This window comes from Phyllostomus discolor, chromosome 10 (assembly GCF_004126475.2).
Source record: "Phyllostomus discolor isolate MPI-MPIP mPhyDis1 chromosome 10, mPhyDis1.pri.v3, whole genome shotgun sequence".
Classification (NCBI taxonomy): Eukaryota; Metazoa; Chordata; class Mammalia; order Chiroptera; family Phyllostomidae; genus Phyllostomus; species Phyllostomus discolor.
In genome coordinates, this window is record NC_040912.2 from 14,485,745 (window position 1) to 14,512,582 (window position 26,838).

General features: G+C 43.4%; 1 protein-coding gene and 1 long non-coding RNA gene across 2 annotated transcripts in view; both read left to right on the forward strand.

Annotated features, from left to right (window-relative positions):
- The first annotated feature begins 7,750 nt into the window (after nt 1-7,750).
- Nucleotides 7,751-8,824, forward strand: LOC114507943. Its single transcript, XR_004899590.1, has 2 exons — nt 7,751-8,122; nt 8,297-8,824. It is a non-coding gene; the product is annotated as an uncharacterized LOC114507943 (long non-coding RNA).
- Nucleotides 8,825-11,495: 2,671 nt separating this feature from the next.
- The window catches only part of IGF2BP3 (insulin like growth factor 2 mRNA binding protein 3), a 106,580-nt gene continuing 91,237 nt past the window's right edge, over nt 11,496-26,838 (forward strand). The window contains exons 1-2 of the mRNA XM_028525422.2: nt 11,496-12,108; nt 13,468-13,528. Coding sequence (XP_028381223.1) covers nt 11,934-12,108; nt 13,468-13,528 — 236 coding nt within the window. The 5' untranslated portion in view covers nt 11,496-11,933. The remainder of the gene's footprint in view (nt 12,109-13,467; nt 13,529-26,838) is intronic.

Below are 26,838 nucleotides of genomic sequence, written 5' to 3' on the forward strand. Positions count from 1 at the left end.
CCGTTCACAAAGATCAACAGATTTACAGGTACACGAGGTATTTAAGGGCAGCTTTTAATTCAAAGGCACAGCCAAGGACTTTGAGCTCTTACAACAGGATGTGGTTGGTGTATCTTGTTAGGGGTGGGAAGCCGGGAGGATTTATGACCAGTGACCACCACCCCGCACTGGTGAGCAAATAAGAGCTGATGGCAGGGTGAGCTTCTGCCAGTCACCCTTCCACAGCCCGGAGATGGGGGAGAGGGAATCTCAGCTGCACCATGGGAAGACATACATGCATGTGTGTATGGATGTGTATGTACACACACATTACATGTATATGCAAATAGTAAGTAATGCACAGAACCCCTGCTCCCTCTGAAATTTCATTTAAGCAAAAAGAAAATAGAATTCAAGCCTGCTGAGAAACTCTTGTTAATTTGAAGGAAATCTGGACATACCACTTTTAAAGTTTGACATGAGGAGGAATGTCTTAGCTTACTGAAAAGAGTGGGTTGCTCCTGGAGGTTCTGATGTAGCTGGGCCATAAAGCCAGCTTTTGAAAGTCTGCAAGCAAAACCATAGGCTCTTCATCCCTACCAGCCTTTCACATTGAATTGATTCTACCTATTTGGGATACTTGCAAGATCCTGAGTAAAGTTACTGAGACGAACCAGGTAAAAGGTAAAAAAAAATTTTTTCAAGGTCTCCTCTATCCTCAAGGCTTTTGCCTTTAGTTTTCAATGACATGCAGAACCTTTGGTCAGGATAAATGTAGGTTTTTTGTTTGTTTTTTTTTAAAGAGTCCTGTTGGATCTCAGCAAACCTTAACTTGGGTGCGTTTTCTTATAACCAAAAGTAGAAAAAAGTATTTATTACTATCTCTCACTCAGGATTGTATGTGATTTTATTCAGTGATAAACACATCCCATTACTGACAATGAACTAGCTGGTTGTCTACCTGCATTGACTGTCCTGTCCTCAGTTTTCTCGGCTGTGAAATGGGAATCTAGTAGACCCCCCCATAATCCTTCCAGCCCAGCCCAAGTGATAGAATCATCTTACTCTGAAACAGCTTCAGCAGAAAGTCACATAAAAGAGGACATACCCTGTACAATTCCCTAATTAAACACACAGAAAAACCTGAACTTCTTCATACACGGTATCCAAACATTTGGAATAGTTGTAAAAAGGGATACTTTATCACTTTGAGTCTTTTGTAGGAGGCTCTCATATACATTGCCTCAATCCCTCTTTCCATTGAATAAAAAGTGCTAACCTTTTACTCCAAAGACAAAATCTTAGCTACCATAGTTACATTTTAGAAACACTCTAACTTACTATTTACTATAGTAAGTCTAGATATCTTCCGGTTCACCCAGCCTTTTCCTGTTGCAAGTGCTTTAAACACTTCAACTTCCCATTATACTACAGAGTCTGCCTTCTTTGCATCCACTCTAGCCAGGGTTTTTGAAAATAATTTATTTGTATATTTATACTAATATAGCCATAACAGAATTCAAAATCCATAATTTATAACTTCATATTACATTGCCTAATCACTTTGATAAGGCTACTGTGGTAATTTGCTTAAATTCTAGTGCTTTCAAAATAAATTTATTTGAATATCCAACCCCTAATTCTCCAATATCTTTAAATTACCTGCATGGTTATATTTTTTAAAAATCACCAAACCTGTTTTATGTGCTTTAGATGCCATTAACTGTTGGCTTTTAATAAGTTATATTCTAGGTTTTCATGGAAAATTAGAGGAAAAAGGACATTTTAATCCACAAATAATAAATTTTAATAAAATAACTAATAGTCTTCAGCTTAACTTTCATGTTTTGATTTTACTGCAAGAAAACATGAAAAATCTTTAACAAAGCGAAGTTTTTTTAATATCACATGTAAAGTTACATGAAAAGAAACCACAAACTTTCAAAGAAATTTTTTCCATGATAATTAGTAATAATTACATACTAACAATACGCTCAAGTTTTAATTGTTGCACACCTTAAACAAGAAAAATTATAACCTTGATCACTGGATTTGGTTGTGGGAAGACACTTTAATTTTTACTTAACCAAGAGTTCCATAAACATGCTGATTTTTATCTTTTTCTTGCTGCATTTAGCTGTAATATATTTATTTCTATTGTTTTCACATTTCAGAGTAATTCAGTTTATTGCTATATTAGCAGACATGCATAAAGAAGGAAAAATGCATCACTTATTGTAACAAAAATGTTCATTTAAAAAGCAATGTTCATTCTTCATCTACACAAAGTTCAAAGTATGAAAATATTTGGTTATCCTAATGTAACAAGACATTTTGTAATGAAATAATTTAGGGGTATTTAATAACCAAGGAGAGAGAATTTCTTACAAGAATAGTAATAGGAGGGGCTATCATTGATTGCAACAATATTCTTCATTAATAGCCACTAAAACCTTCAATGGTGGTCAGACCTGAAGTCACATTACAGTTTAATCTGTTTCCCTCGACCTCCATAAATAAAGGCAGTAAACAACAGGACCCAGTTTTCACTTAAAGCCTGCATCTCTTTACTAGATTTTTATTTCAAATCACGTTGTTGTTTTCACAATAGCAGCAGACTATATCTTTGGCTCTTTTTTAAAAGTAGGAACATTTTTATCAAATAATGCTATTTACTTTGATTAAAATAAAGTACACACATTTGGATAATGTGCACAAACAGAAGTGGTAGAACAATCCAGCAGAAAGGATGTGATCATGGCTTCATACTTTGTAAATAAATTTAACACTTTCAAAATATGTGATCATACTATTCTATAGATTTTAAAATTGATTAAATGTGTGTTTGTTTTGTTATTGATTTTAAATTCTCTAATATGTGTATAATAAAAGTTTTTCAAATTTTTTATTTATTGACTTTAGAGAGAGAGAAAGAGGAAGGAGGGGGAGAGGAAGAAAGAGAAGCATCAGTTTGTTGTTCTACTTATTTATGCATTCATAGGTTGCTTATTATATGTGCCCTCACTGGGTGTCCAGCCACAACTTTGGTGTATGAGGCAATGCTCTAACCAACTGAGCTACCTGAGCAGGGTTACAATAAAAGTTTTTAAAAAATAGAAAACAAGGTACAGAAAAAAGTAAAATTAAAAACATATTTTGTATTATTTAAATTATAAGGTCGATGTATCAATAGTATCCTAATTTCAGTTTGGTCTGTATTGTTACTCTTCTCTCCCCAGCTTTGAACACATCACACGGAAGTGTTCTGCTGGTTAAGGGAAAAACTGAATAAAACAGTGTTTACCTTACTTGTCTTAACTTGCAATCTCAGAATTTGAACACAAGTTCTATCTTGCTTTACTCCTTCACAAATCTCCACAGAGGGCTTCTCAGCAGAAATATGTACATATATTCTCATTTGCAGTTGCACACAATGACTGCATTCCACACCAGAAAAAATTGCCCTCGACTGGAAGATTTGCTGTTGTCAAGGGACAAGGGTAATGCTCCCTTTAACCCTACTGCCTAGTTCACTGGGTTAAAACATTTACTCAACATTTTTGGTGTTTATTAACATTTAAAACAAAATTCAATTTAATCTGGTTTTAAAAGTCACAATATTGGCTCTGGATTAAAATAAAATTTGGTTGCCAGAGATAAGCTTCTATATATAGTGTACTACACAAACATTTTACATTGTTTTAGTTTATTTTTTATTTGGGTTTTTACAGATACCATTCATTGAAATCAAAGCCAAAAATGTCATTTTAATCTTGGTAGTTAAAGAAATATATGAGCAAAGAAATTACCATAAGAGATATGATAATCAAATCAAGGGACAAATTTCTAAGCAATTTTCAACAAACGAAAACAAAACATGGTGACATCATTCTGTATATAATTGTCCCAGAACAAAATGTTAACAATATAATAAAGCTCTGTTTGGGTAGCTCAGTTGGTTAGAGCATCATCCCAATACGCCAAGGTTGTGGGTTCAATCCCCAGTCAGGGCACATATAAGACTCAACCAATGAATGCATAAATAAGTGGAATAACAAATAAATGTCTCTCTCTCTCTCTTTCAACTCAATAAACAGAAAAGAAGAAACCTAATAAAACAGAAATCATATCTATTTTTGATATAACAAAATTCATAATTTCTTGACTTTTGTGTCCTTTGTTAGTGTCCTTTTTATAAATTAGATTTTTAATAGCTGTATTTGAATTAGAATGGATTAGAATTAGAATGAAGGACCATTCAGTTATATTAGCTTAATGGAAAATATTCAATATCATGTTTCATACTTGTTTGTATCAAATTATGCACATTTGAAAAAGTCTTTACTAATATTTTACACAGTAAGATTCAATTACTTTCAAATTATTCTCCAAGTTTTGGAAACTGCTAGGAAAAACATTTTTATTTAATAACATATCAATAGTTTCCAAAGAAAAATAACTTAGAAATAGAAAAAAAACCAGTTCAATGAGTGGCACAAGACACCTCTGAAATCTAAAAGATTAAATAAGGGGAATTATGAAACAGGCTCAATTACTGATATATTAACTTAAACCTCAGTTCAAACAAAATTTTGCCCTTGAGGAGGCACTAGCATTGCCAATTTAAAAATAATTGATCAATAAAATTAAGTCACTTAAGAAAAGCAACAAAAATATTCCCAGTTTTAGTCTTTTTAAGCTAATCTACAAAAAAGTAAATGTTTCAACATGAATTTTAGGGCAAATTTTTATAGTGTCAATCTTTATCAAGGTTTCAGATTAGGTTTTGTTTTTCTCTGCTCTATCTTATGTTCTCAGTTTCTCATGAACTTAGGCTGAGATGTTTTGAAATAATTTTAAAAAATCCACCTCCCCACCCTGCTTTCATCTTTAAAGCTGGGGTTATCATGCTAGGGAAGCTGAGGACCAAAATGTAAACTGAACTCAAGAAGCACTGAATTTTAATGAGTCAAAGTGGAAATGGTAATGATCTACCATTATTCTTTCCAATAAGGAATTTACAAATGTAGTTTGCCTTATTAAATCTAAGAATTAACTCTCCCTTTACAGACAGCATGAGGAACTCATCAGTTTTTCTCTAAAATCACAGAAGGAGTTGCTTTGTGTATGAGTGTGTTTTAGAATGGGATCTGGAAAAGTAATGGTCAGGAAAACAAAGCATCCAAGTATGAAAATAGTAACTTAAGATGTGTCTTTTACATGTACACGTTAGAAATGCTGGAAACCAGCTACCACCTCAGCATGTGCTTTGCTTCCCGATTATTTTAGTGAGGAGAGTAGCCTCTTTCCAGTGGGATTTCATGTTTGGATTGCTGTCCCACTTCACTCCATTAGTTAACACACTCTTTCTCTCCCACCTGCCCTCCACCATTAGCAAGGAAACCTTCAGGATAAGTGAGCTGCAGCCAAAAAACAAGTTTAAATACCCTATTCTTCTTAGCCTCTCTAGTCCCCTCCCCCACAAGCAAACGCCTGTCTTCTTTGTTTTCTATGGCTGGTCTGCAAATACTTATGTACACACCAATTACCAGAGACTCTTTTCACTAAAGGTCTCATCTCTCCCCCCTTCTAGAAAAACAGTAATATTAAACAAATATTTTAAAGTTTCACCTAAGTGAAATAAAAGATATAATTGCAATAAATTGCTTATAAATTTTAGCTAGGTTAAAATTCTCATTCCTCACTTAGTAGTTGAAAATTTAAAAAATCAATTTCTCCCAACAAGAATAAAGTTTTTTTTTTTAAGGAAAAAAATCAATTATATAAATCTTTGAATTTGAGAAAATGTTTGAATATATTTCAGGTTTTAGAGTTTTGGCTTGTTTAAATTAACTTTGGAACTTTTATAATTAAAAGTTTCTCTACATAAAAAATTCTTCAATATTTTTTCTAATGTATCATTTTCAAAATATGAAAATTACAGAATATGTAAATCCCAACCTGGATTTTTACAAATAATCCCATCTCATTTTAGATTTCTTAGGTATTTAGGGGTTACCTAAATTATTAACCATAATCTTCAGCATTTCCACTATAAATTTGTCTCTAAGCTTTAGTTTGTTCAACTCAAAATAAACCATTTTTAAGTTACCCTATTTCTGAGAAATAATTTTACATAAGAACTTCAAATATACATATCTATTCACCCCATTAGTGAAATGTGGTTGAATTATATAAAAAGTAAACAAAAAATCTGTATTTGAAAAGTTTTTCTTTACTAATTAAGTCAACTTTTGAATTTTGTTTTAAAAATCTACTAAAATAACTTTGTTTTAGTATTATGGTACCTGGAAGTTTATGTTACTTCAATTAGCTGGTTTTTAGAGACTAAAATGAAAGAATACAGAACTAAATAAAGAATAGTTTTTCCAAAAGAGCTCGAGAATGATGTAACTTCATAGCTAAGAGTTAACAATATAGGAAAAAAGCTGAACTTGCTGTTTTAAACCAGTTGCCTGCAAGTTTTTAGTATTTGCTGAGGAATTACCGTTTAACTTTTTTTAAAGCATGTCAAGCATTTTGTCAACTTAAAAATGAACAATTAAATTATCTGTGAACAAATTAAGTTACATTTCCAAGTGGTACATTTCCTTTTCCTTAAATAATGAAAGAATTGGACAGTATGTTATAAAATTAGATATACCAAACACATTTATACTTCCCTCTTTTCTGTCACGGTCAGAGCTCTGACCTTAACTTATTTTTGAGATCAATAGCAACTTATGTACATAATTACAGACGTAGCACAGACACCACTGCCTAGAATACACCACTGTAGCTGTTAGCTTTTTCAGTTATTCATTTTAAATATGATTATTCGTTTGTTTTGTGCTTCTCCAAGCCAAACTCATTTATTATTTTTTTTCACTATCTCCACCAAACGTAAAATTAGAACGTTTTAGCTACAGAAATCGCTAATCCTTCAAAGTCGGTCTCAGCTTCTTCGGTCTTAGGACAGCTTCAACGAAAACGTTGGTCTCGGCATAGCTGATTTCACCCGGAATTTTTCGTTTGCTTTTTTTTGGAGGGGTTGTTTGGTTTTGCTTAAAACAACCCTGTGGACCACAAAGTTAGAAGGGGAGGGGGCAGAATGAGTCAATTCTCTAGAAGCTCAGGAAAATCCAGGCACCTAGAAATGTGTTTTGTTGTCTCAACTGAATAAAAAGACGCATGCACTCTAAGATATTGGACAAGATGTGACTCCAGCTGCTGAGCACGGCGCAAACCCACGACCTCCGAGTGCTGGATGTTGGGGGAAGGGAGAGGACTCCGCGGGCACCACGCGGTCAGCCCAAGGGGCGGGCCCCACCGCACACGCAGAACTATTTTCGACTCTTCCTTAGTTACCTCCCCCTTTCCTCCTAGGGGGTTGGCGCTGGGGGCTCACAGTTAAAGGGCTGGAAAAATGAGAACACGAAGAGGAGAAGCCCAACCTCACCAATGAGAGGGAGCAAAGGGTTATTTTCGCGCCACAAAAGATGGAAATCTAGGGGCGGCTCGGGGGCCAATGAATGGAAACCAGCAAACGGCTCTGGTGGAGGCGGCCTGCAGTGATAGGCTCCTTCGGTCCACCAATCGGGTGAGAGGAGCAACCCCCGCCCCCTCCCCAGCTAGGGGCGGTGTCTCTGCACGCGGGTTGCTCAACTTGGTCTGGGCTAGTCGGCCCGGCGCAGCGCGAAACCCCGCCCCGGGGCCGCGTTTGCGCGCCCTGGGCGCCCCTCTCGCCTCGCCGCGCCGCCCCGCCCCGCCCGTGGCAGCGGCGCAGGGTTCAGCGAGGGCTCTTAGTGTTCTTTCTCCGTGGGTACCGAGCATCCCGCAGCGCCTGGGAGGCCCTCGCACACTCGGAACGGGCCGGAAGTGCCGGAGGGTCGCCAATCGCACGCTGTCTGGTCCGCCCTGGCAGCCCGCGGGCGGGCGGGCGCAGGAGGACTTCAGGTGGGGTCGTGCCGCGCGGGAGGCGACGGAGGCTCCCCGGGCCCTCACGTCTAACCCGTCCACGCTGCTGCACGCGAGGAGACAGGACCCGAGAAGGCAGAAAGCTCTGGTCCCAGTGCAGGGCCAGGGCGGCGCAGTGGTCGAGGGCCTCCGAGGCTAGCCGGCGGCCGACGAAGGATCTTCCACTGTGAGCTGCAAGGATCCCGCCCCTCTTTCTCCGGGAAGGGGAAAAGGAAACAACCCCATCTTCCATCTCCCGGGGCACCATTTTTTTTTTTATTTAAACAAAAAATAACTGAAGGCAGATTCCGAAGAGAGGGCAGAGCCAGATTACTACTTATCACGCATCTGGTTTCAACAGATCCGAGTCCCGGAGCGCTGGTTGAAGGAGCAAGAGTATGTTAAAAAATGCCTCCTAGGAGGCCCAGGCGACGTGGAGCCCACCCTAGTTACGGACTTCGGCCCTCGGCTCGGCCCCGAGGCAGCGGGAGTCCTCTACCTGCTCAGCCTTCGTTCATTACCTGTGGATACAGCCACGGTAATCGACCTTCTAGACATTATTTTTCCGCTTTAATATTACACTGACCAATGAGAAACATTTTTATTGCACTCAGGTCAGCAGATGAGGAGGTGCAGCTGTCCAAAGAGTAAACAGGCTGCAGTTGGAAAGACTCAGCTGATCAGAGCAGATACAATGGATGGGAGTCCTTCGTGGAATTATTAAATAGGACCTACGACTGTCTCAGGAAGAATTTGGAGTAGCCCATATACATGGTTAATTTCTTGTTTGAGACTCATCAAAAGACTGGAGTCAGATTGACTTTGTATTTATTCTTGAAAACCCATCAAAGATATTTTTGCACTTGAAATGCCAATAAAAAACAATTACCCTTGCTCTTTTTACTCGGCCATTAAATATATACTTATCCCCAGTGCCTGGAAGATTCGAAGTGAAGTGGACTGTATCCACCTCCCTTTTTGATGTCTGAGCTTGTATAACTCGTGTATGTTTTTAAGGTCCTAGATGGAGTATCCAGTTTGTTACAATAATACACAGATTAAGTTCACAAGAGGCTCAGGAACATATTTCATCAAAGCAGCACACACTGTTTTAAGTTCCAGCTGTTGGACTTGTTTGATAGTGACAGACAAGTGTGAGCTAATGTTTATGGAAAATAAACAATTTTTCCCATACTTTGGAAGTAGATATTTCCTTAGGTCTGTTTTAATATGAGCAAATACAGCCAGAAATCCAAAAGGCACCATTCAACTGATTTAAAAAACATACCACACAAAATTTATTAATGAGAAATTACTAAAAATCAAATGATCAACAGGCTAGTTTATAATGAGATCTTTAGAAAAGCAAGCAATACTAAATAAAAAGCACATTTTTTTCAAATAGCTTTTGATCACATGCAACAGGTTCATGAGAAGCTCACAATTTTTCATATTTACATTTTGAATACCCCAAGTCATAAAGAAAATCTTTTTTCTTTTTTTTGAACCAAGGTTTTCTTATTAAAAACATGAAAAGGAAAAATAAGTAAACTCTTTTGAAAAGTTAAACCTACTGTTTGGGGGGGGAAATGGTAAACCTAGCTATAAACATAAAATTTCAACCATCAAAATGGTTTTTTAAGCTACAGCTCCATAACACAGTTCTAAAGTATTATACAAAAACATGTTTGTCTCCTCTATCACAAAGTAACGTTTTACTGAGTTAAATGTGAATGAAAATATCATTAAAGTGAGGTTTACATTTTAAAAATTTGGATTTCCTTGGCAGGGGGAAAAAAAGAACAGTTGCATTTAAAATGGATGATCTGATACCTTCCGGTTCCTTAACACAAAATTATAAAATAGTTTACATTAAAAGAAAAAAACTGTAAATACTTTTCATACTATGCAATGATTCCCACATGCTTAAATAATCTGCCATTCATCTTTTAATTGGAATATACACTTTTAAATGCCATATACGGTTTGACAAGGAAAATTATATCACTTGCCATGATTGCTTAAGATGTTTTAGTGTAAATCACAATATTTTCTCTACTATACAAAACATTTTTCTACTAGTAAGAGTAGCAAGCCATTAGTGAGGTTTGTATTTATTTCCACGCTATACAGAATTTCATTCACTTGTTTCAGCATTTTTATATCTTTTCCATGCAATACATGTTGAACAGATACCACAAGTATCTGGTGCACACGAAGCCTGTGAATGGAGTACAAATCATTAAACGACACTCGGAGATTTCCACCAGAACCCCAGCCCTGCGCTCATTTCCGTATTCCTCGTCTCCAGCTCATTTTGTTGGCCCAGGAAAGCTCCACTGGGCCCGGACCCTCCCCCAACACCCACCATTGTACTCGTTACACACAAGGGAAATTAATGGTTCTCATGGCCAAATGCGGGCAGAAAAGAGGCAGAAAGAGACTCGAAGAATTTTCGAGTGCGAATACTACCTAGGGGTAACGCAGAGTGATCTTCCTGTTTTTGAGTCCCAAGTTCAACAAACTAAAATTATTTAAATGAAAGTACCAGCCTTCCCCACTCCTCCTCCTCCTCCTCTGGAAACTACAGGAAGAAATGGTTTCCGTTTAAATACCGACTTTCCCCACTCTGCCTTCTCTTCTCCGGCCTCCGAGGCCCCGGGACGCCCCCATCCCCACCCCACAAACCTCCGCCCCTGGGCTCCCCTCCCCCACCGGTGGCCAAGCCCGCCCCCGGCCTCATTTATCCCAGAGCCTTTTCTGAAGCGCGCAACCAATGGCAAGCGCGAAGCCCAGAGCCACCGCGAGCGCAGGCGGAGGAGGTGTCGCCCAGACACCCGCCCAGGACGCCGCGAGCTCCCATCCCCCACCGCCCAGGCTTGGGGCCGCCCCACTTCCCCGGTGCCCGGCCGGTGAAGGGTGCAGGGGTGGGGCGCGTCTGCTGGCCCCTCCCGCCCCACTCCCTCGCCGCGTTTCCGCCCCTGCTGGAGCTGGAAACGTGCTCGCGCCTCTGCCGAGGTTACACTTCTCGTGTCACCCGAGCCACCAGCCGAGTGGGATAGTGACTCTTTGGTTTTCTTCATTCTCTATTGTAGGAAATCGAATATTTAAAACTCCGGCCCTAGAACTGAGGAATTGCCTAGTTAGTAGCCCCATCCCATCTCGAGCAGAAAAAAAAAAAATCAATATTCCTCCCCTCTTCGTCCCCTCCCCCTCCGGATCCGCCCCGACCAGATAACCCTTTCCAAACTCTGGGTGCTGTGCTGGTGGGCGCCGCAGCCGCGCTCCGCCGGGCGCTGCGGCGGCGGCGGCTCCGGGAGCGTCTCCCCCTCTTCCTCCCCTCTCGGGGTCCCTCGTCCGATCTCCTCGCCCCTCCCCCTCCGCTCGCTCTCCACCCCGCCCCCCAGCCCACTCTAATTGAGGCGCTGGGATTCCTCACGTGAGACGTTGATTTGTAGTTTGAACACGTGGCTCATTCAAAAAGCCGGACACTCGGAGCGGATTTTTTCCGCCTCCTGCGCCTTCCTCCCTCCACCCCATCTCCCCTCCCTCCTGCCAGTCACCCTTGTGGGTTTTTTTTATGGGGAGGCGGTGCCTGCCCTCACGTAGTGTGATATTTTCACAGTCCGCTGGCCGATGCCAAAGGGGTTGGGGAGGAAGAGACAAAAAGTAGTTTTCCCCCCTCCTCCTCCCCCTCTTCTCCTTTTTCTCGCTAATCCCGCCTCCTTCTCCGAGTTAGGAAGACTCGTTGATGCGTTTGGGTTGTAGGAAGGCTTTTTCTTTTCCCTTTTTTTTTTTTTTTAATAGCCAGAAAGGGAAAAACAACCCTCGGATCTGATTTTTTTTTTCTCTCCTCGTTCCTGTCCTTGGTTCTTACTGTGTTTGTGTATTTTAACGGCGAGAAGACAAGGGGGACAAAACCGCCGGATCCATCCATCCCTGGGGGTGGTTTTAATTTTTCGTTTTTCTCATAATTTTAAAAACAACCACTCTTCACAATGAACAAACTGTATATCGGAAATCTCAGCGAGAACGTCGTGCCCTCGGACCTGGAAAGTATCTTCAAGGACGCCAAGATCCCCGTGTCTGGACCCTTCCTGGTGAAGACTGGCTACGCGTTCGTGGACTGTCCGGACGAGGGCTGGGCCCTCAAGGCCATCGAGGCGCTTTCAGGTGGGCCCCGGCCTGGCCCCGCCGGGCGCCTGCCCCAGCCCTGCGCCTCCGCCCGCCCGGGCCTGCCGGGGTCGGGGGCCCGGAGCCAGGCCTGCGGCTGCGGCCGCTGGTCCACACAGGGCCCCAGGCCCGGCCGAGGGCGGGGAGAGGGGCCGAGGCCCGGGCGCCCACACACGCGTGGGGTCCCGGCTGCTTTCTCAGCTTGGACTCCGGCCCGGGACCCCGCCGCTCTCCTCCCCCCGCTGGAGCTTTGCGGGCTCAGGGTGGACGCGCTGTCAAGAAAGCCCGGGCACGGGCTCGGAGGGGCAGCGGGGCCGGGGGAGGGGCGCCTCCGGCGCTGGACCCACGGCGCTCGCCCCGCGCCCCGCCCGGGCCCAGGCGCGTGCCCAGGCTCCCCGCACGCCGGGCCTCGGCGCCGAGCGCGAACGCCTGCTCCTCCCGTCGTCCTTCCTCTGCTCGACTCGTTACTTAACGGTGTTGGACTCGCTGACCCCGCTCCCACCCCAGGCCCGGCGGTGGGAGAACGTGCAGAGTGAGGCCGCGGGCTGGTGCCTTGCACCGGCGGCCCCGCGCAGCCTCTCGACCCTGCGGGAAGCGGGCAGTCGCGACCCGGGTTGCAAGTTCCACCTCCCCCGCGTCCTACGAGCCAGAGGGGCAGGTGGGTGGGGACCGTGGGTGGTCGCTAGGGAGGGACCCGCCGCTCTCCGCGCCCGGCCTTGGGCTGCGGCCGCCGGGGATGGCGGGGCGCGCTCGGCGAGGACCGGGAACGCCCCAGGGGAAGGCTGCTCTCCGGTCCCTTCGGGAGCCCGCGCCTGTCGGTGTGGCGGGCGCCGCACCGTCCTTCGCCCGTTGTCCCTTCCGTGCCGAGACGTACCGCCGGCGTTTTCTCTTTCAGCGCCCACCCTGCTGTCCTCGCGCCTTTCCCGCCACTCCCTGTTCCCCACGGGCCTGGGCTTGCACACCCGAGAGGGGCTCGTGCGCCCCCTCCCCCAAATTGGCCTCGGGAGAGTGTCGGGAGAGGTGCGTGGAGGGGTCTCGTCGCTTCGGCGACGGTCTCGGGGTTAGGTGGCCCCCTGAGGTGGGCGGAAGAGCCCGAGGGTCGGGAGGAAGAGTGTGACCGAGGTGGTGGGACAGCCAGTTGACTGCCCTCCCCACCGGTCTGTAAGTTACACCAACCCCGAGGGGTTGGCTTCCTCCCTCGCGCGGCGCCGCGCTTCCCCCTCGGCCTGGAGTCGCCTCCGGGGGCCGTTGTGGCTCTCCGAGAGCCACTTGTGTCGCCGCCGCTTAGGCCGTGCGGGTCCCTCGGGCCTGGAGAGCCGCTAAACACTGCCAACTGTCTCCCACTCCTTGTGTCCGCAGGTAAAGTAGAACTGCACGGGAAACTCGTAGAAGTTGAGCACTCGGTCCCCAAAAGGCAAAGGTGAGCTTATTTACAGTGTTCTCCTAGATTCCGTGCTTGGCCCGCTGTTGGGAGGAAAGGCTGTCAACACAGCTGAAAACAACTTTTCCTCCTAGTGCTTTTTGGGGCTGCTTGCTGTATGGCTTGGCCGCGTCTTTTTCTCTTGCGTTTAAGTGCGTGGCAGGTGTGTGTGCGTGGGTAATGCTGAGAAGACCAGAGGGCTTGTTGGTGGGTCCTTGACGCTCAATTAGTGTCATCGGCGTGGAAGTCTCTCGGGGAAGCTCTCACAACTAAATATTCTCCGGCAGAGTAGGTCAAGTCGCCACATCAGGAAATCAGTCTGGGAGGGCAGGTTTGGGGAATCTGTAGGACTTGGGAAGCAAAGGGTGACCCCCCACCCCCCCACCCCACTTGTAAGGACAGGATAGGCTAAAGCGGCCACGGACACTGGCGAGCGTGGCCTGCCTTTCCTTGAGAGGCCTAGGAGCCGCCTGCAAGTCTGAGAGGGGAGAAGTGGCCTTTCCCGTGTTGGCTGGCCAGCCAAGGGTCGGAGCACGTGAGTGGAGGCCTGGCCTTTTCCTGTCCAGAGTCGCCTTTCCGTCACTCCAGAGGTGCACAGGTTTCTGCAGACCCGCCTTTGTCTCCTGCTTCTCTCCCCCCACCCTTTTAAAACGATTTCTGCTTACAAGTAACCACCAGGAGATGGTGAAGGCTCAAGATCTGGGCCACTGCAGCCAAGGGACTGCCCTTTTTGGGGGGCATGTGTGGTGTGTCACTTTGTAGACCGTTTGGAGGCTGTGCTTTTAAGCTATGGAGTGTTCTGGAGAAATGGCTCCTTTCTCCAAATCCGGCCAAGACCCCGGCTCCATACATAACCCTGGCTGGAAAGGTGCTGCTCCTCCCCAGGGGTGCTGGGGCTGGCCTGTTAGGCTTTTCAGGGTTTCACAAGGTGGTGTTAGGCTTCTGCCTCTTCCCCCTCCCATCTCCCCACTCCCAGCCTCGGCCAAGTAATAAGCTGGAAGTTAATTTAAACTGGGGCTGTTTGCGTTCTGGTTAGGCATTGGTGACAGAGTGGGTGCTGGAGGCCAGGAGGGGTTCGCTCTGTCTTTCCTGTCGCTGTGCAGAGAGAGGGAAGGCTACACAAAATGTCCTTGCTTGCCTGGCTCTAGGTTGAGTTCTCATCCAGGTAAAGCATTTTCACAAACTATGTTTTTGTTAGCAAGTTGGTTTGGATTTTTGTGGATTTCTCCTGTTTATGTGCTTAATGTTCATTAGGATATTTGGAAAGAGATATTTGTGACCAGATAGATTTAGTTCTAGCTGGGAATTTCTGTAGGTGGTCAAATAATTGTATATAGTAGAATGGAATTTTTAAAAAAAATAAATTTACTAATGTAATAGAATGTGTACTGAAAAGTATCTAAATTGATCTCAGTTTAATAGGCATTAAAAGACTGAGGATGAAGTCGTATCTCCTTAAAAAGAAGTTTAAAGGCATAGCCTGAATTGTTTCTCTGGGGGGTACGGGGGGGGGGGGGATGTAAGCACATTCTGCAAATTCTGAATGGTTTCATGTTTAGTCACTGTGTCTTAATTTCCTTCAAATATTGAATTAAAAAAATAAGCAACTGATTGTGTTGAAGGACTGGCATTTTAACATTTGAGAGTTTCTAAATTTAAAAATTAAATGTCTTTTGCTTCTCAGATACAACTCATTGACCTGCATGCAAATGCAGATGACTTTCCGGCTTGGTGTTAGTTTCTCCCCATGTGTAGGGAGTTGAATTTAAAGCATCTGGCAAGGACTCCCTGTTTTATTCTTAAAGACTTTTGCTCAACCTAAAAACATAACTCAGTTACTTGTTACTTTGTAATAGCAGGTTCCTCTTTATAGGAAAGCACATAAGGTAAAATGTTACCAGTGGAAGCAAGGATTTATCAATGGAAGCCTCTTCAGTTTATTAACAATGTAGATTAAATTAAAATGCTTAGGATTTTAAATGATACTGTCTTACTAGCAAAATAAATAGGAGTACACTGGAGACAACTTTTCACTGATTTAGAGAATTATCAAGTAACTCCTTTGCTTGTATTGAAATGACTAAAAACAAAAGTGGAGCTCTCTTTTCTGGAATTTTCTTAGAGAGATTTTCTGGAAATCCACATTATAATTTTGTTGGAACTGAACCTTGGAGCTGTGACACAGTTTCCCTTATCTGAATGCGTCCACTGTCTGAACGGGCTTTGGGATTGGACAGAGAAGGGGTCCCGGTGATCCATGTGCCCAGCACCTATATAGGACGGTCAAGGGGTGGAACTGGTGACAGAGAGTTGAACGCCCCAGACCAGTCCTTGCCGAGTGAGGCTGCTGGACTTTTGGGTGGAGTTCTTTGTGCTTAGCAGTCATGGCATTCCATCCCATCATCCTGTAGGCATCTGAGGCAGGCACACCCACACGTGCAGCGATGACCTTTATACCTGCTGTGCAAGGCATGTTGGGAGCCCTGTGCTGAAGAATGCTTATGGCAGCACTCTGAGATGGATGAATGGGCTTGTGGCAACTAAACAGGGGAGCAGGCCTGGGAAGTGATTTGATGCTTGGCAGCCTGGCCCAACTTTGACTAGGGGCAGGGTTGGGCGGGGACCCTTTCAGGAAGGGGTATTGTTGAATTTGGTTCAGACCAAGCTTAGCTCCTGATTACCAAAGTCTCAAGGGAATGTGGAAGGAATGTTGCTTTTCTGCATTCAGATACCCCTCCATTGGGGAAGTTTATAGCAGCACTTCACAGAGCTGGAGGTCCCCTGCATCCAGAGTAGGGGGAGGATTGCTCTGAATATTGGCGATAGTGTAGCACTTTCTGTTCCAAATGTAAAAGCCACAGGCCGAAGATGTGGCTTCGCTCTGAGGCATAAGCTTAACCTTCCCTTCCACTTGGGGGTTAAGTTTAAGTTAAGGGTGGGTGCAGAGGTTGTTGTGACTTTGGAAGACTGTAGCTGAGTCTGGTTGGGAAGAGCCACTGGTATCTTGGTGGGACCTTGTATGTGCCCCTCCGTGATGATGTAAATACCACTGATATTTTTGTTGTTATGTTGTGGGCTATTGGGCATGGGAGAGCGACCAGGAAAGTCGCTGACACTGGGGAACTGAGAGGATGGTGGTTTTACTTCACTTTCCATTACTTTTTTAAATTATGAAAATCTTTTATATTTTCAGGTTTTTTTTATAGCTGCAACTTCCTCATGGTTTGGCTGTTAGGATATATTGATTAGGATATGTAGCCAAATATATATTTGATGATAGGAGAAAAAAACAGGATATTACAGTTAATATTTTTTCAGGAAGGGTTTATTAAAATAGACTGAGGTGCCTAAGCTCAAATGCCTTTTTTGTTTTGTTTTTTTTTTTTATTTAAAAATGTTAAATGAACAGCTCACTTCCATATTAGAATCTTATGTTTAACATGTAAATTGGATACAGCATGTATAAAAACTTACCAGGGAGGGCTTTCAGTGTATCTTATTTGAAAAGGCTATTTAAACACTAGTGCTGCATTTTAATAGCTAAGCATAGACTCGGCGGGTCCCAGGACCAGCTGTGTGCCCATTAGCCAGGGCACAGGACCCTGTTGTGTTAGGGCAACAAAAGCTGTCTTTAATGCTGACCATTTAAACACAGGTATGGAGACCTGTGGGGGCGGCTCCTTGCTTATCAGCCTGGTGGTCCAGGTGAACCTTGTGCATTAAGGGAGATTTCTCACACGCGGGGGGACGTGACATGCTGCATGTTAGGAAACTTGTGTGGCCAGTAAAGAATCAGAAGCAGGGTCATCTTCGGAGCCATCAGTTTCAGATCAGTAATGCACCGCTGCTTAAGTGATTGTAGCCAGGGAGAATTTTTTTTTTTTTGCTTTCATACTGTTTTCTCAATATAGTTTGAAAGAGTTGCAAGGATTTCTTACTTTGCCCGTATTAGAATTTAAACAGAAAATAAGTGTTAAGTGCTTGTGTGTGGCTGTGCGCAGTAACGAGGAGGATGTGAGGGGAAACCTGACATGTGCCTGGAGCCGGTGGGAATCGGGAATCTTGGCTTGTGTTTCTGGCTTTCCCTTTGACTTGTGTGATCTGCTCCTGCCAACTGCCATTATAGTAAACTAACAAGGGGCGTATTTTGTTCTGATTTGCCATTCTGCATGAAATAAATGAGTTACCAGCTAAGGCTTAAAAATATCTATTGGAATTACAGAGATCTGGGCTTTCCCCTCTGTAGTAAGAAACTTGACTTGCATTTCTTTTCTGTAGTTTGGAAGCTCAGTTGCTTTTGCACGTGTACCTCTTTCAGGCAGTCGGCAAGAGGGGAATGATCTTTGCCATACTTTGAAATTCTTTTATGAGCCACGCCACTGCAGTTAATGTGTTCTTACAGGTCTGGGATTTTGTGTGGAAGCAAAGCTGTTGAGCTACCTTGATATGTATTGAAAGCAACTTCATTGTAATTGTCTTTAGCAGCATTAAGACAGCAGCTTTTCCAGCAGTAGCATTTTTGAAAGGTACGAATTATCCATTCAGTAACTGTGGTGGTTGATTTGGTCTAGGAGGAAGGAGACAGGCTGTGCTATTCTTAGCTGAGTTTCCTTTATCGACTCTTGCCTTTGATTCAAGAGGCAATAAGACAGGAGGTGGCAGTGTGGTAGCAGTGGCCGAGGGGTAGATTGGCACTTTTAGTGAGGATCTCTGCCCCATAAATCTGATGCTTAAAAGTTGGCTTGGACTGCCAGGGTTTTGCTTGAAAGCTGGTGGCAAACGTAGTTTTCAGTGCTCTATTAAAATTGAGGGTGCAATTTCTCATGGTCTTAAATTGCTGTTTGGCAAGTGTTCAGTATTGGTAAATAAACACAGTTATAAATTTTAATATACTATGTGGATTTTGTTGCCCTGAAGGGGAACACGTAGTACATAAATTATATATTTTAGAAAATTATCCTGAGACCATTTAACTTGATTAGGAAACCGTTTGAAATTATGTTAGAACTATTCTTGGAGGACTCTAACGGAGCTCTAAGTGGAAAGAGGCCTAAATCCTTAGAATAGCTGGCATTATCATTTAATTGTTTAGGAAGTTGATTCGTAACAAACCACTGTGAAACTAGCCACTCAAAACAAGTTTTTCTCCCCTTGACTCTATGGTTCTTCTAGGTGGTTGCTTCTGTTCATTTGGTGTCATTTTGGGTCATTTACTAAGCTGGGGGAAAAGGTCCATGAAGCTACCCTCACATGTTTGGCCTCTTGGTGCTTGTCCTTCTGACCTTTCTCCACAAGGTATCTAATCACCTAGTGGTGGTGGTAGCCTGCAGCTGGCTGCCCCACTTGAAAGCAAACTTTGCTAGGTCTCTAAAAGGGTTAGCCCCCAGTTGGCACAATATTACTTCTGTCCCATTCTGTTGATCAAGGCAAGTCACAAGGCCATCCCAGATGCAAAGGGGATATGGAAATAGACTCTTCCTCTTGATGGGAGAGTGGCCTGCCAGGTGCAGAGAGGGGGAAGTTGATGGGTGGCCATCTTTGTAGGTTATCTTCCATCAAGTGGGGGAGGGGAAGACCAGTGGCTTGGAACACAACATACCTATGACCTTGGCATATTGGGATGACTTTCTGTCCAACTGAGCTACTTGGCCAGGACTCATTTTCTTATTTTCCAGAAACGTCTACGCACACATTCTGTTTAGGCGGAAGAGTCTGAGTTTAGCAGATCCTCTTGTTGAATGGACAGGACTTGTTTGTGACAGTGGCCTTACACTCTGACATCTGTTTCCACATTTCTTGTGACTGTGAATCTACCTTCTTATGGACAATCCGTTCTGCTTTTTATTAATGTGCATTTGGAAAATCTTCTGAATCTGTCTTAGGTTCTAAAACAGTGTAGACCAAGTCCACTGCTTCTATGTGGTTGTCTAAATACCTGATGATTTGACGAGCAAAGGCTGAAACTATTGGCCAAAACACCTATGGATATCACAGGCTAGGTTTAACATACTGGTTTGGCCAAAAAGTTCATGTGGGTTTTTTTCCCCATAAAAGAAAAGGCACATTTTTCATCTTCACCCATAACTTTATTGATTTGGATATTTTGAGTATGTTGGCTATCCTCCTGTGTGGTAGAACGTTGATTGTTCTCAGTTAACGTCTCGATTTGATCACTGTCAACTTCAGCTGGTCTACATGATCGTGGAGCATGATCCAGTGAGAGATCTCTAGCACAAAACTTTGCAAACCACTTCTGATGTGGTCGATTAGTCACAGCACCTTCTCCACACACTGCACAAATCTTTTTTTTTTTTTTTTGCATTTCAGTTGTTTTTTTACTTTTCTGGAAATAATGAAGCATAATATGCCAAAAATAATTGCTTATTTTCTTCCATCTTCAATGCTAAAATGGCTACATAAAAATTCGCCAATTTTGATAAGTTTTTTTAAATGCATGCTGTCATAATACAATCTGACAAAATTGCTTCAAATGACAACTAAGCACCACTTGAGCTATCTTATGGAGGAAAAAAACAAACTTTTTGGCCAACCCAATACTTGAATCGCTTTATTTTAGGATCCTGGAATAAGTCAAGCATTCTTTCCATTTTATTCATAAAATCTTAGCTATAAGAAATACAAGAAACCTTTTTTTAAATACTATTTTTATTTTTAAGATTTTATTTGGAGGGAGGGGAAGAGATGGAGAAAGAGAAGGGGAAACAGCGTTGTACAGGGGAAGTATTGATCGGGTGCCTCTTTCATGCCCCCTACTGGGGACCTGACCTGCAACTCAGGCATGTGCCCTGACCGGGAATAGAACTGGCACCCTTTCGGTTCTCAGGCCTGCTCTTAGTCCACTGAGCCACACCAACCAGGGCGGATTTTGTCTACTGCTGTGGCTTCCGCAAGAGTCCATTAATATCAGGTCACTGCTCCCCCTCTCCACAGGAAACCTTTTGTAAGCACCCTAAATTCTCTCGTTTTTGCATGTTTAAAAACCTGATTCTTGATAAAGTATCTGTCTTCACAAATGACAGATTCTGTCTTTTGCCACAGTAGTTACCCAAACTAGGTGATGTGTTAGAACAATCGATTTTGAGACAGCATAAGTCTTTTTAAAGACTTTCTGTGTCTACTCAAGTCCTTTGATCAATAGAGTACTACTTTCAAATTATGTTAAACACCGACTGTTTAAAAAAGGAAAACCAATAGAAATGAGATAGCACAATAGTTTTTTTTTTTTTTTTTTTTAAGTGACCTTAATTGCTTCACCAGAGGATTCTCCTTAAAGCCCGGGGAGCAGGAGCGGCCTGCCCGAGGCGCCGCAGGTGATCGGCGCAGGCCCTTGACTCGGCCGTGCCTTCATTCCTCCCATTTAAGTTGTCAAACCCTCAAAGGAGTTTAGGAGCAGCCCGGTCCTGTTTGCAATGGCAAGTCAGAGCAGAGGTGTCCTGTTGCCTGCTTTCTCGGAAAAAAAAAAAAATCTTGTTTGGCTTCTTTGAAGGGTTGATTTTATTGTCTTCCTGTAGGAAAAAGACAGGTACTTACTATATCGTAAAATGTCTGAAAAAAAAAAATGTCTGGACACCCCGTCTTAGGACAGAAAATGAGACTATTTTCCCTTTAAAGTAACTTTTAGCAGCTTCGCCTTAACGGAAAGGAGCTGCAGAGAAGTGGGAGGGGGGCCTAAGGAGCTGTGAGAGTGCAGCAGCGGGCATCGGGAGGCAGGTGGTCGGGACTGCGAGATGTGCTGGAGATGACAGCAGGCGGCTGTGTGCAGAGTGGAGTCCATGGTGCCGGGCTGGCCCAGCTTGTTAACTAAGATTAGTAGGGTCCTGGCTTGCAGAGGAAGCCAGTCTTTCTCTTTTAAAGATTTTATTTATTTGTTTTTAGAGAGATGGGAAGGGAGGGAGAAAGGGAGGGGAACATTGATGTGCGGGAGACACATGAATCAACCAAGGACCTGGCCTGCAAGCCGGGCATGTGCCCTGACCAGGAATCAAACTGGTGACCTTTCGGTTCATGGGAACGAAGCATAAACCCCCGGGCCACACCAGTCAGGGCACAGGAGGAAATCTCTTAGATGTGGAGCATTGTTAAGGATTAGAGAGAGCAGGAGGAAATTGTGCAGAAACCTCTTAATTAGGAGTCTTGACGTTTGCCTCGTGCCCTTGTTGAGCTGACGGGTACAGCCAGGAGAATGTGGGATATGAGGTCCTAGACCTGGGTTTGAATCCCAATTCCACTTTGTAAATGCACGATCTTGTTTAAGGATGAGGAACTCGAGATTGGGGGTGGGGGGAGGGTTAGAATGGAAATGATGCCTCATAAGTTCCTGGGGACAATGTGGGTAAATCATCAATACAGTATCCCTAGTAGTCACTCCAGTGGCAGCTGTTGCTTTTCCCCCCTCTTGAGATGTAAATGCCAAGGCTGGCAGTAGATCATATTTGGTGATAACAGAAATATGGGAAAATTTTTGTTCTGATTGGGGTGTGGACTGATGTAAGTAGAAATCTGTGGGTGGTGTCTTTCTGTTTTAATTTTCACTGAGCGTGTATTACTTTTTTTTTTTAATTAAGGTATAACCTAGATACAATAGCGTGTGTATTAAGTAAACACCTTAATGAATTTTTACGTATGTATACATTCAAATGAATTCAAACCACATGCAGTAAAATGTGAACATACTTGTTTTACAATCCTCCCTATTCCCAGCTATTTCCCAGGTCTTATAGCTGGTACCTCAGTGTACTATTTCCCAGAAATTCTTTCTTGCATGTATCCACAAACACCACTTTTTAATTGAACAATGAAATCAATCTGTTTATATATAATTTGTGCTCTTACTTAAACTATGTATTCTGAGGAATCTTCAGGGTCGGTATAAATAGTTCACCCGTTTTTAACAGTGGCATTGCTCAGCATGGGCATGCATAGTGTCATCATTCTTTTCATAGTAATTTCAGCCGAGCATGTGTATTTTATATGTGTATCATAGGAAGACCTGCGCATTTAAATATGAAGGTGCTCTGCCCCAGACACTTAGTTGACACATATTGACATGGTTGGTCATAGTTTGACAACCAAGAGAGCTGTCTTCAGCGAAGTGTGCAGTGAGACACTGCACACTTTTCAAGCATGGAGGAATCTGTTGCTCTAGGAACATCATATTCTTTCCACCGCGGTTTTTGCGCTAACTCCGACAACGGTCCATCCAGGTCCTGATTCATTTGTGCCCCTTGTATGTGGAAATTCAGTCAGTAGCTGCCAAGGTTTAGTTTTGATAACTTACAGCTCGAAGACCTGGGGCTTATGTTCTCCCATACTTAGCACTGTGAATGTGGGATCTTACCTCAGGAGCTAACAATATTTTCTTGCACCGGGAACTTTGCTAAATCATACTTAGTGGTTACATTTGATTAAAAGTTCGTTTCTGAAACAGAGTGCGGCTCAGGTTGCCACTCTGGCTGGGCAGATGATGATTGGAGAGCGTAGCGAAGAGAGAGGCTGTGATGTTGTTAAAACGGTTTGAGAAGTGGTTGAGTTCTCCCCAGTGATCCCCACGTGTCTGTTTTTTAAAAAGTGAGCTGTTGTTGCAAAAATAAAGCAGCTCCTGCCTTTTCTTTGGAGAAACTAGTGTGTTTGAAAATTATACTTTCCATATTTTGGGGGGGGGGGGTGCTAGTTTACCTACTTCTGCATTGTTTGAGTTTCAGAAATGAATTTATTCCCTGCGGCTCGTATCAGCTTTAGTTTAACAAGCATAGATGGAACATTTGTGCTCGTAGTCCATCTCTGCAGGTAAAGAGAAGCTGTGGATGTGGTGTAGGGTTCCTGGAGTGCCCCAGAACACAGGAGGGGCATCAGGCTTACCTGGGTTTGCTCGGCCAGCCAGGGGCAGGTTCAGACAGGGATGTGCAGGCAAACTGGGGCTAACCATGTACGTTGGGGATGGAAGAGGCAGAAGGGACAGCGGGAGCCAAGGCATGTCAGTGTGAAATATCCTGGTGTGTGCGGGGAAAGCTGCAAGCTTTTTGGGATTAGAGAGGCTCAACTGTGAGAGGATGGTGGTTGAAGCTGAGCCTAGAGGGGGGGGGGTGGCAAGAGCAGCCTTCGTGCTTGAGGAATGACTTTACAGGGTGGGGCAGAAGTAGGTTTACAGCCGTGGCTGGTGTGGCTCAGTGGATTGAGCCCCAGCCTGCAAACCAAAAGGTCGCTGGTTCAATTCCCAGTCAGGGCACACGCCTGGGTGGTGGGCAAGGTCTCCATTTGAGGGTATGCGAGAGGCAACCAATAGATATATCTCTCCCACATTGATGTTTCTCTCCATCTCTTTCTTGCTCCCTTCCCCTCTCTCTAAAGATAAATAAATAAAATCCTTTTTTAAAAAGTAGGTTTAGCCCTGGTTGGCATAGCTCAGTGGATTGAGCGCGGGCTGCAAACCGAAGCATCGCAGGTTCGATTCCTAGTCAGGCCACATACCTGGGTTGCAGGCCACAGTCCCCAGCAACCACACATTGATGTTTCTCTGTCTCTCTTTCTCCCTCCCTTCCCTCTCTAAAAATAAATAAAATAAAATCTTTTTTAACTATTTTTTAAAAGTTTTTATTTATTTATTTTTAGAGAGAGAAGGGAGGGAGATAGAGAGAGAGAGAGAGAAACATCAATGTGCGGTTGCTGGGGGTTATGGCCTGCAACCCAGGAATGTACCCTGGCTGGGAATCGAACCTGCGACGCTTCGGTTCGCAGCCCTCGCTCAATCCACTGAGCTACGCCAGCCAGGGTCCATAAAATAAAATCTTTAAAAAAATTATTTTAAAAAGTAGGTTTACAGTGGTTTGTATGGAAAATAATACAAGAATAAATTATAATACAAGAATAAACTTGGTTGTGTTTTTCATACACACAACTGTAAACCTCCTTTTGCCCACCCTGTATTATTCTGATTGTTCATGTGTTCAGCCAGTTTAATTTAGCAGGTGGTTATTTGGGATTATCATGGAAGACTTCATGTTAATTTTGGGATCTGCTCACCAGAGATCGTGTTGAACTGCTTTTACCTCTTAAGTTCTTCATGGGAATTGCTGTGCCCGAAAAGATTTCAGGGAATTGAGAGCTGCCCTCAGCATACCTTTGACAGAGGAGCTAGTGTAGACGGTGTGAGAACTGAGGAACCCTGCAGTGAGGCTGACTAAGTCTACGTGATTTTTTTAAGGTCAGCCATGAGAAGAGAGTAATCAGTGGTGCTGATTAAAGCACCTGGTATCATTTGATTTTTTTTAAGGCACCGCCAGGGACATAGTGGACCTTTGGAGAAAACGAGGTAGACGTATCTAGTTGCACACACTATTAACAGCAAAATGGGGTTGGGGGGCAGCGGTGCTTGCAGCATATCGATAAGGGGGCCCGGGGCATCTGGCTTGGAGTCGTAAAGACCTCAGCTGTTCAGCTCTGTGGTCCTGGGAAAACTGGTGAAACTCTCTGAGCCACTCAGTTTATCTGTAAACACGGACCATAAAACCGTTGCACAAGGCTGCTGGGGACTAGATAGTGTTTGTGAAGGACCTCTGGAAGTATCTGGCACCTACGTGGCATCGTCTCAGAGAAATTAGCTTGTGTCTTTGCACGTGACAGTTGGAAATCAGGGGCGGATCCGGTCCTGTGTCATCCTGTGGTTGGTGTCTCATCTCTGTAGCTACACAGGGATCTTTCGAGTTTCCTTGGGGAATATAGGTTATGTGTTGTAGGTAAGTTCAGAATTTGTACTTTATGTTTAGGTATGTAGATCCTAGGATCCTAAAATGAGCCTAATTTTGAAATTATCTTGAGAGATCATACTGTTAAAAAAAAAACTAGGATATAAAGACTTCCTGTTAATTTCAGAGGTAGACAACGTAGTATAAAAATTTACAAAGGATAAGAAGTAGAAGTTCAGAAAAGGATATCTTAAAAGACAGTCTGCGTTGGAAAAGATACCCAGTCTTACCAGGTATAAGAAAAACTGGGAAAAACAAACAAAATTGATACTATCTGGTGTTGGTGAGAGTGTGGAGGAGTGGACTCCTGCAGCTGGAGAATAAATTGTCGGAGGCTTCTCGGCATGTCACTGGGCTGCGTCTGTTGGAATTGAAAGTGCGAATACCCTTCAAGTGTCATGGAGAACGGCTCAGTCCTCGTGGTTCCGTGCAGCGTGTAGGCATAGTTTTATCGAAAATATGATAAAAGAGCTCCAAATCTCGAGGCGGGACCTCGTGCAAAGCTCTCTGGGTAGGAGTCCATAATACATGCAGATAAACTTGTTGGTTTTATTACCTCACTCATTACATTGTAACAGGTATTATGCAGATACTCCGGAACTTTCACCATTGTCTACTTTCCAGGCAAAGGGGATGTCTAGCCCTATTTTCACTGTCTGGGGCATTTTGCAGTTAACGATTTTTGAGCTTTGGAAGGTAGATTTTTGAAAAAGAGGAAGATACCTAGAACCCTTTCTCGTCTTTCTCATTTTTCCCCCCTTAAAAGCACTTTGAAGTAATGTTAAACAACTTCTTACTTTTAGGTATATTTAATGTCTTCTAGTAATTTCTGTTATAAAAAATACTTGTCAAAAGACATTTTGTTTGCAGTATTGTTCGGTAGAAAATTGGAAATAACTTAAATGTCCTTAAATATGTAAAATGCACCTTATTTTAACAAACTATCCTGTGGTATATTTTGTGGCAGTTATAGAGAATGATACTGATTTATATGAGCTGACGTGGGAGAAGCAAATTACAGGATAGCTCTTTACAAAGATGGACATTTGGGGGGATCCCCTTTACAAAGATGGACATTTGGGGGGATCCCCTTTTGGATGCACAGGTCTGTTTAAAAACAGACGAAGGTCTGGAAGGTCACTCACGGAAAAGAGTGGCTGTCCCTGCAAAAGGGAACTGACTGCGGAAGGAAGAGGCTAAGGGCAGATCTTTGGTTTTATGACCTTTCCTAAGGGTTCCCAAACTTTGGTTTTGATCCTTTGACCCTTAAAAACTGAGGACTCCCAAAGAGCTTTTGCTTGTTTTTATTTATTGATATATACTTCATGAGCAATCAACTAAGTCATGTTTAAAATTATTCTTTTTTTAAAAGATTTTATTTTTTTATTTTTATTTTTAAAGAGAGAAGGGAGGGAGAAAGAGAGAGAAACATCAATGTATGGTTGCTGGGGGTTATGGTCTGCAACCCAGGCATGTACCCTGACTGGGAATTGAACCTGCAACACTTTGGTTCACTGCCCGAGCTCAATCCACTGAGCTATGCCAGCC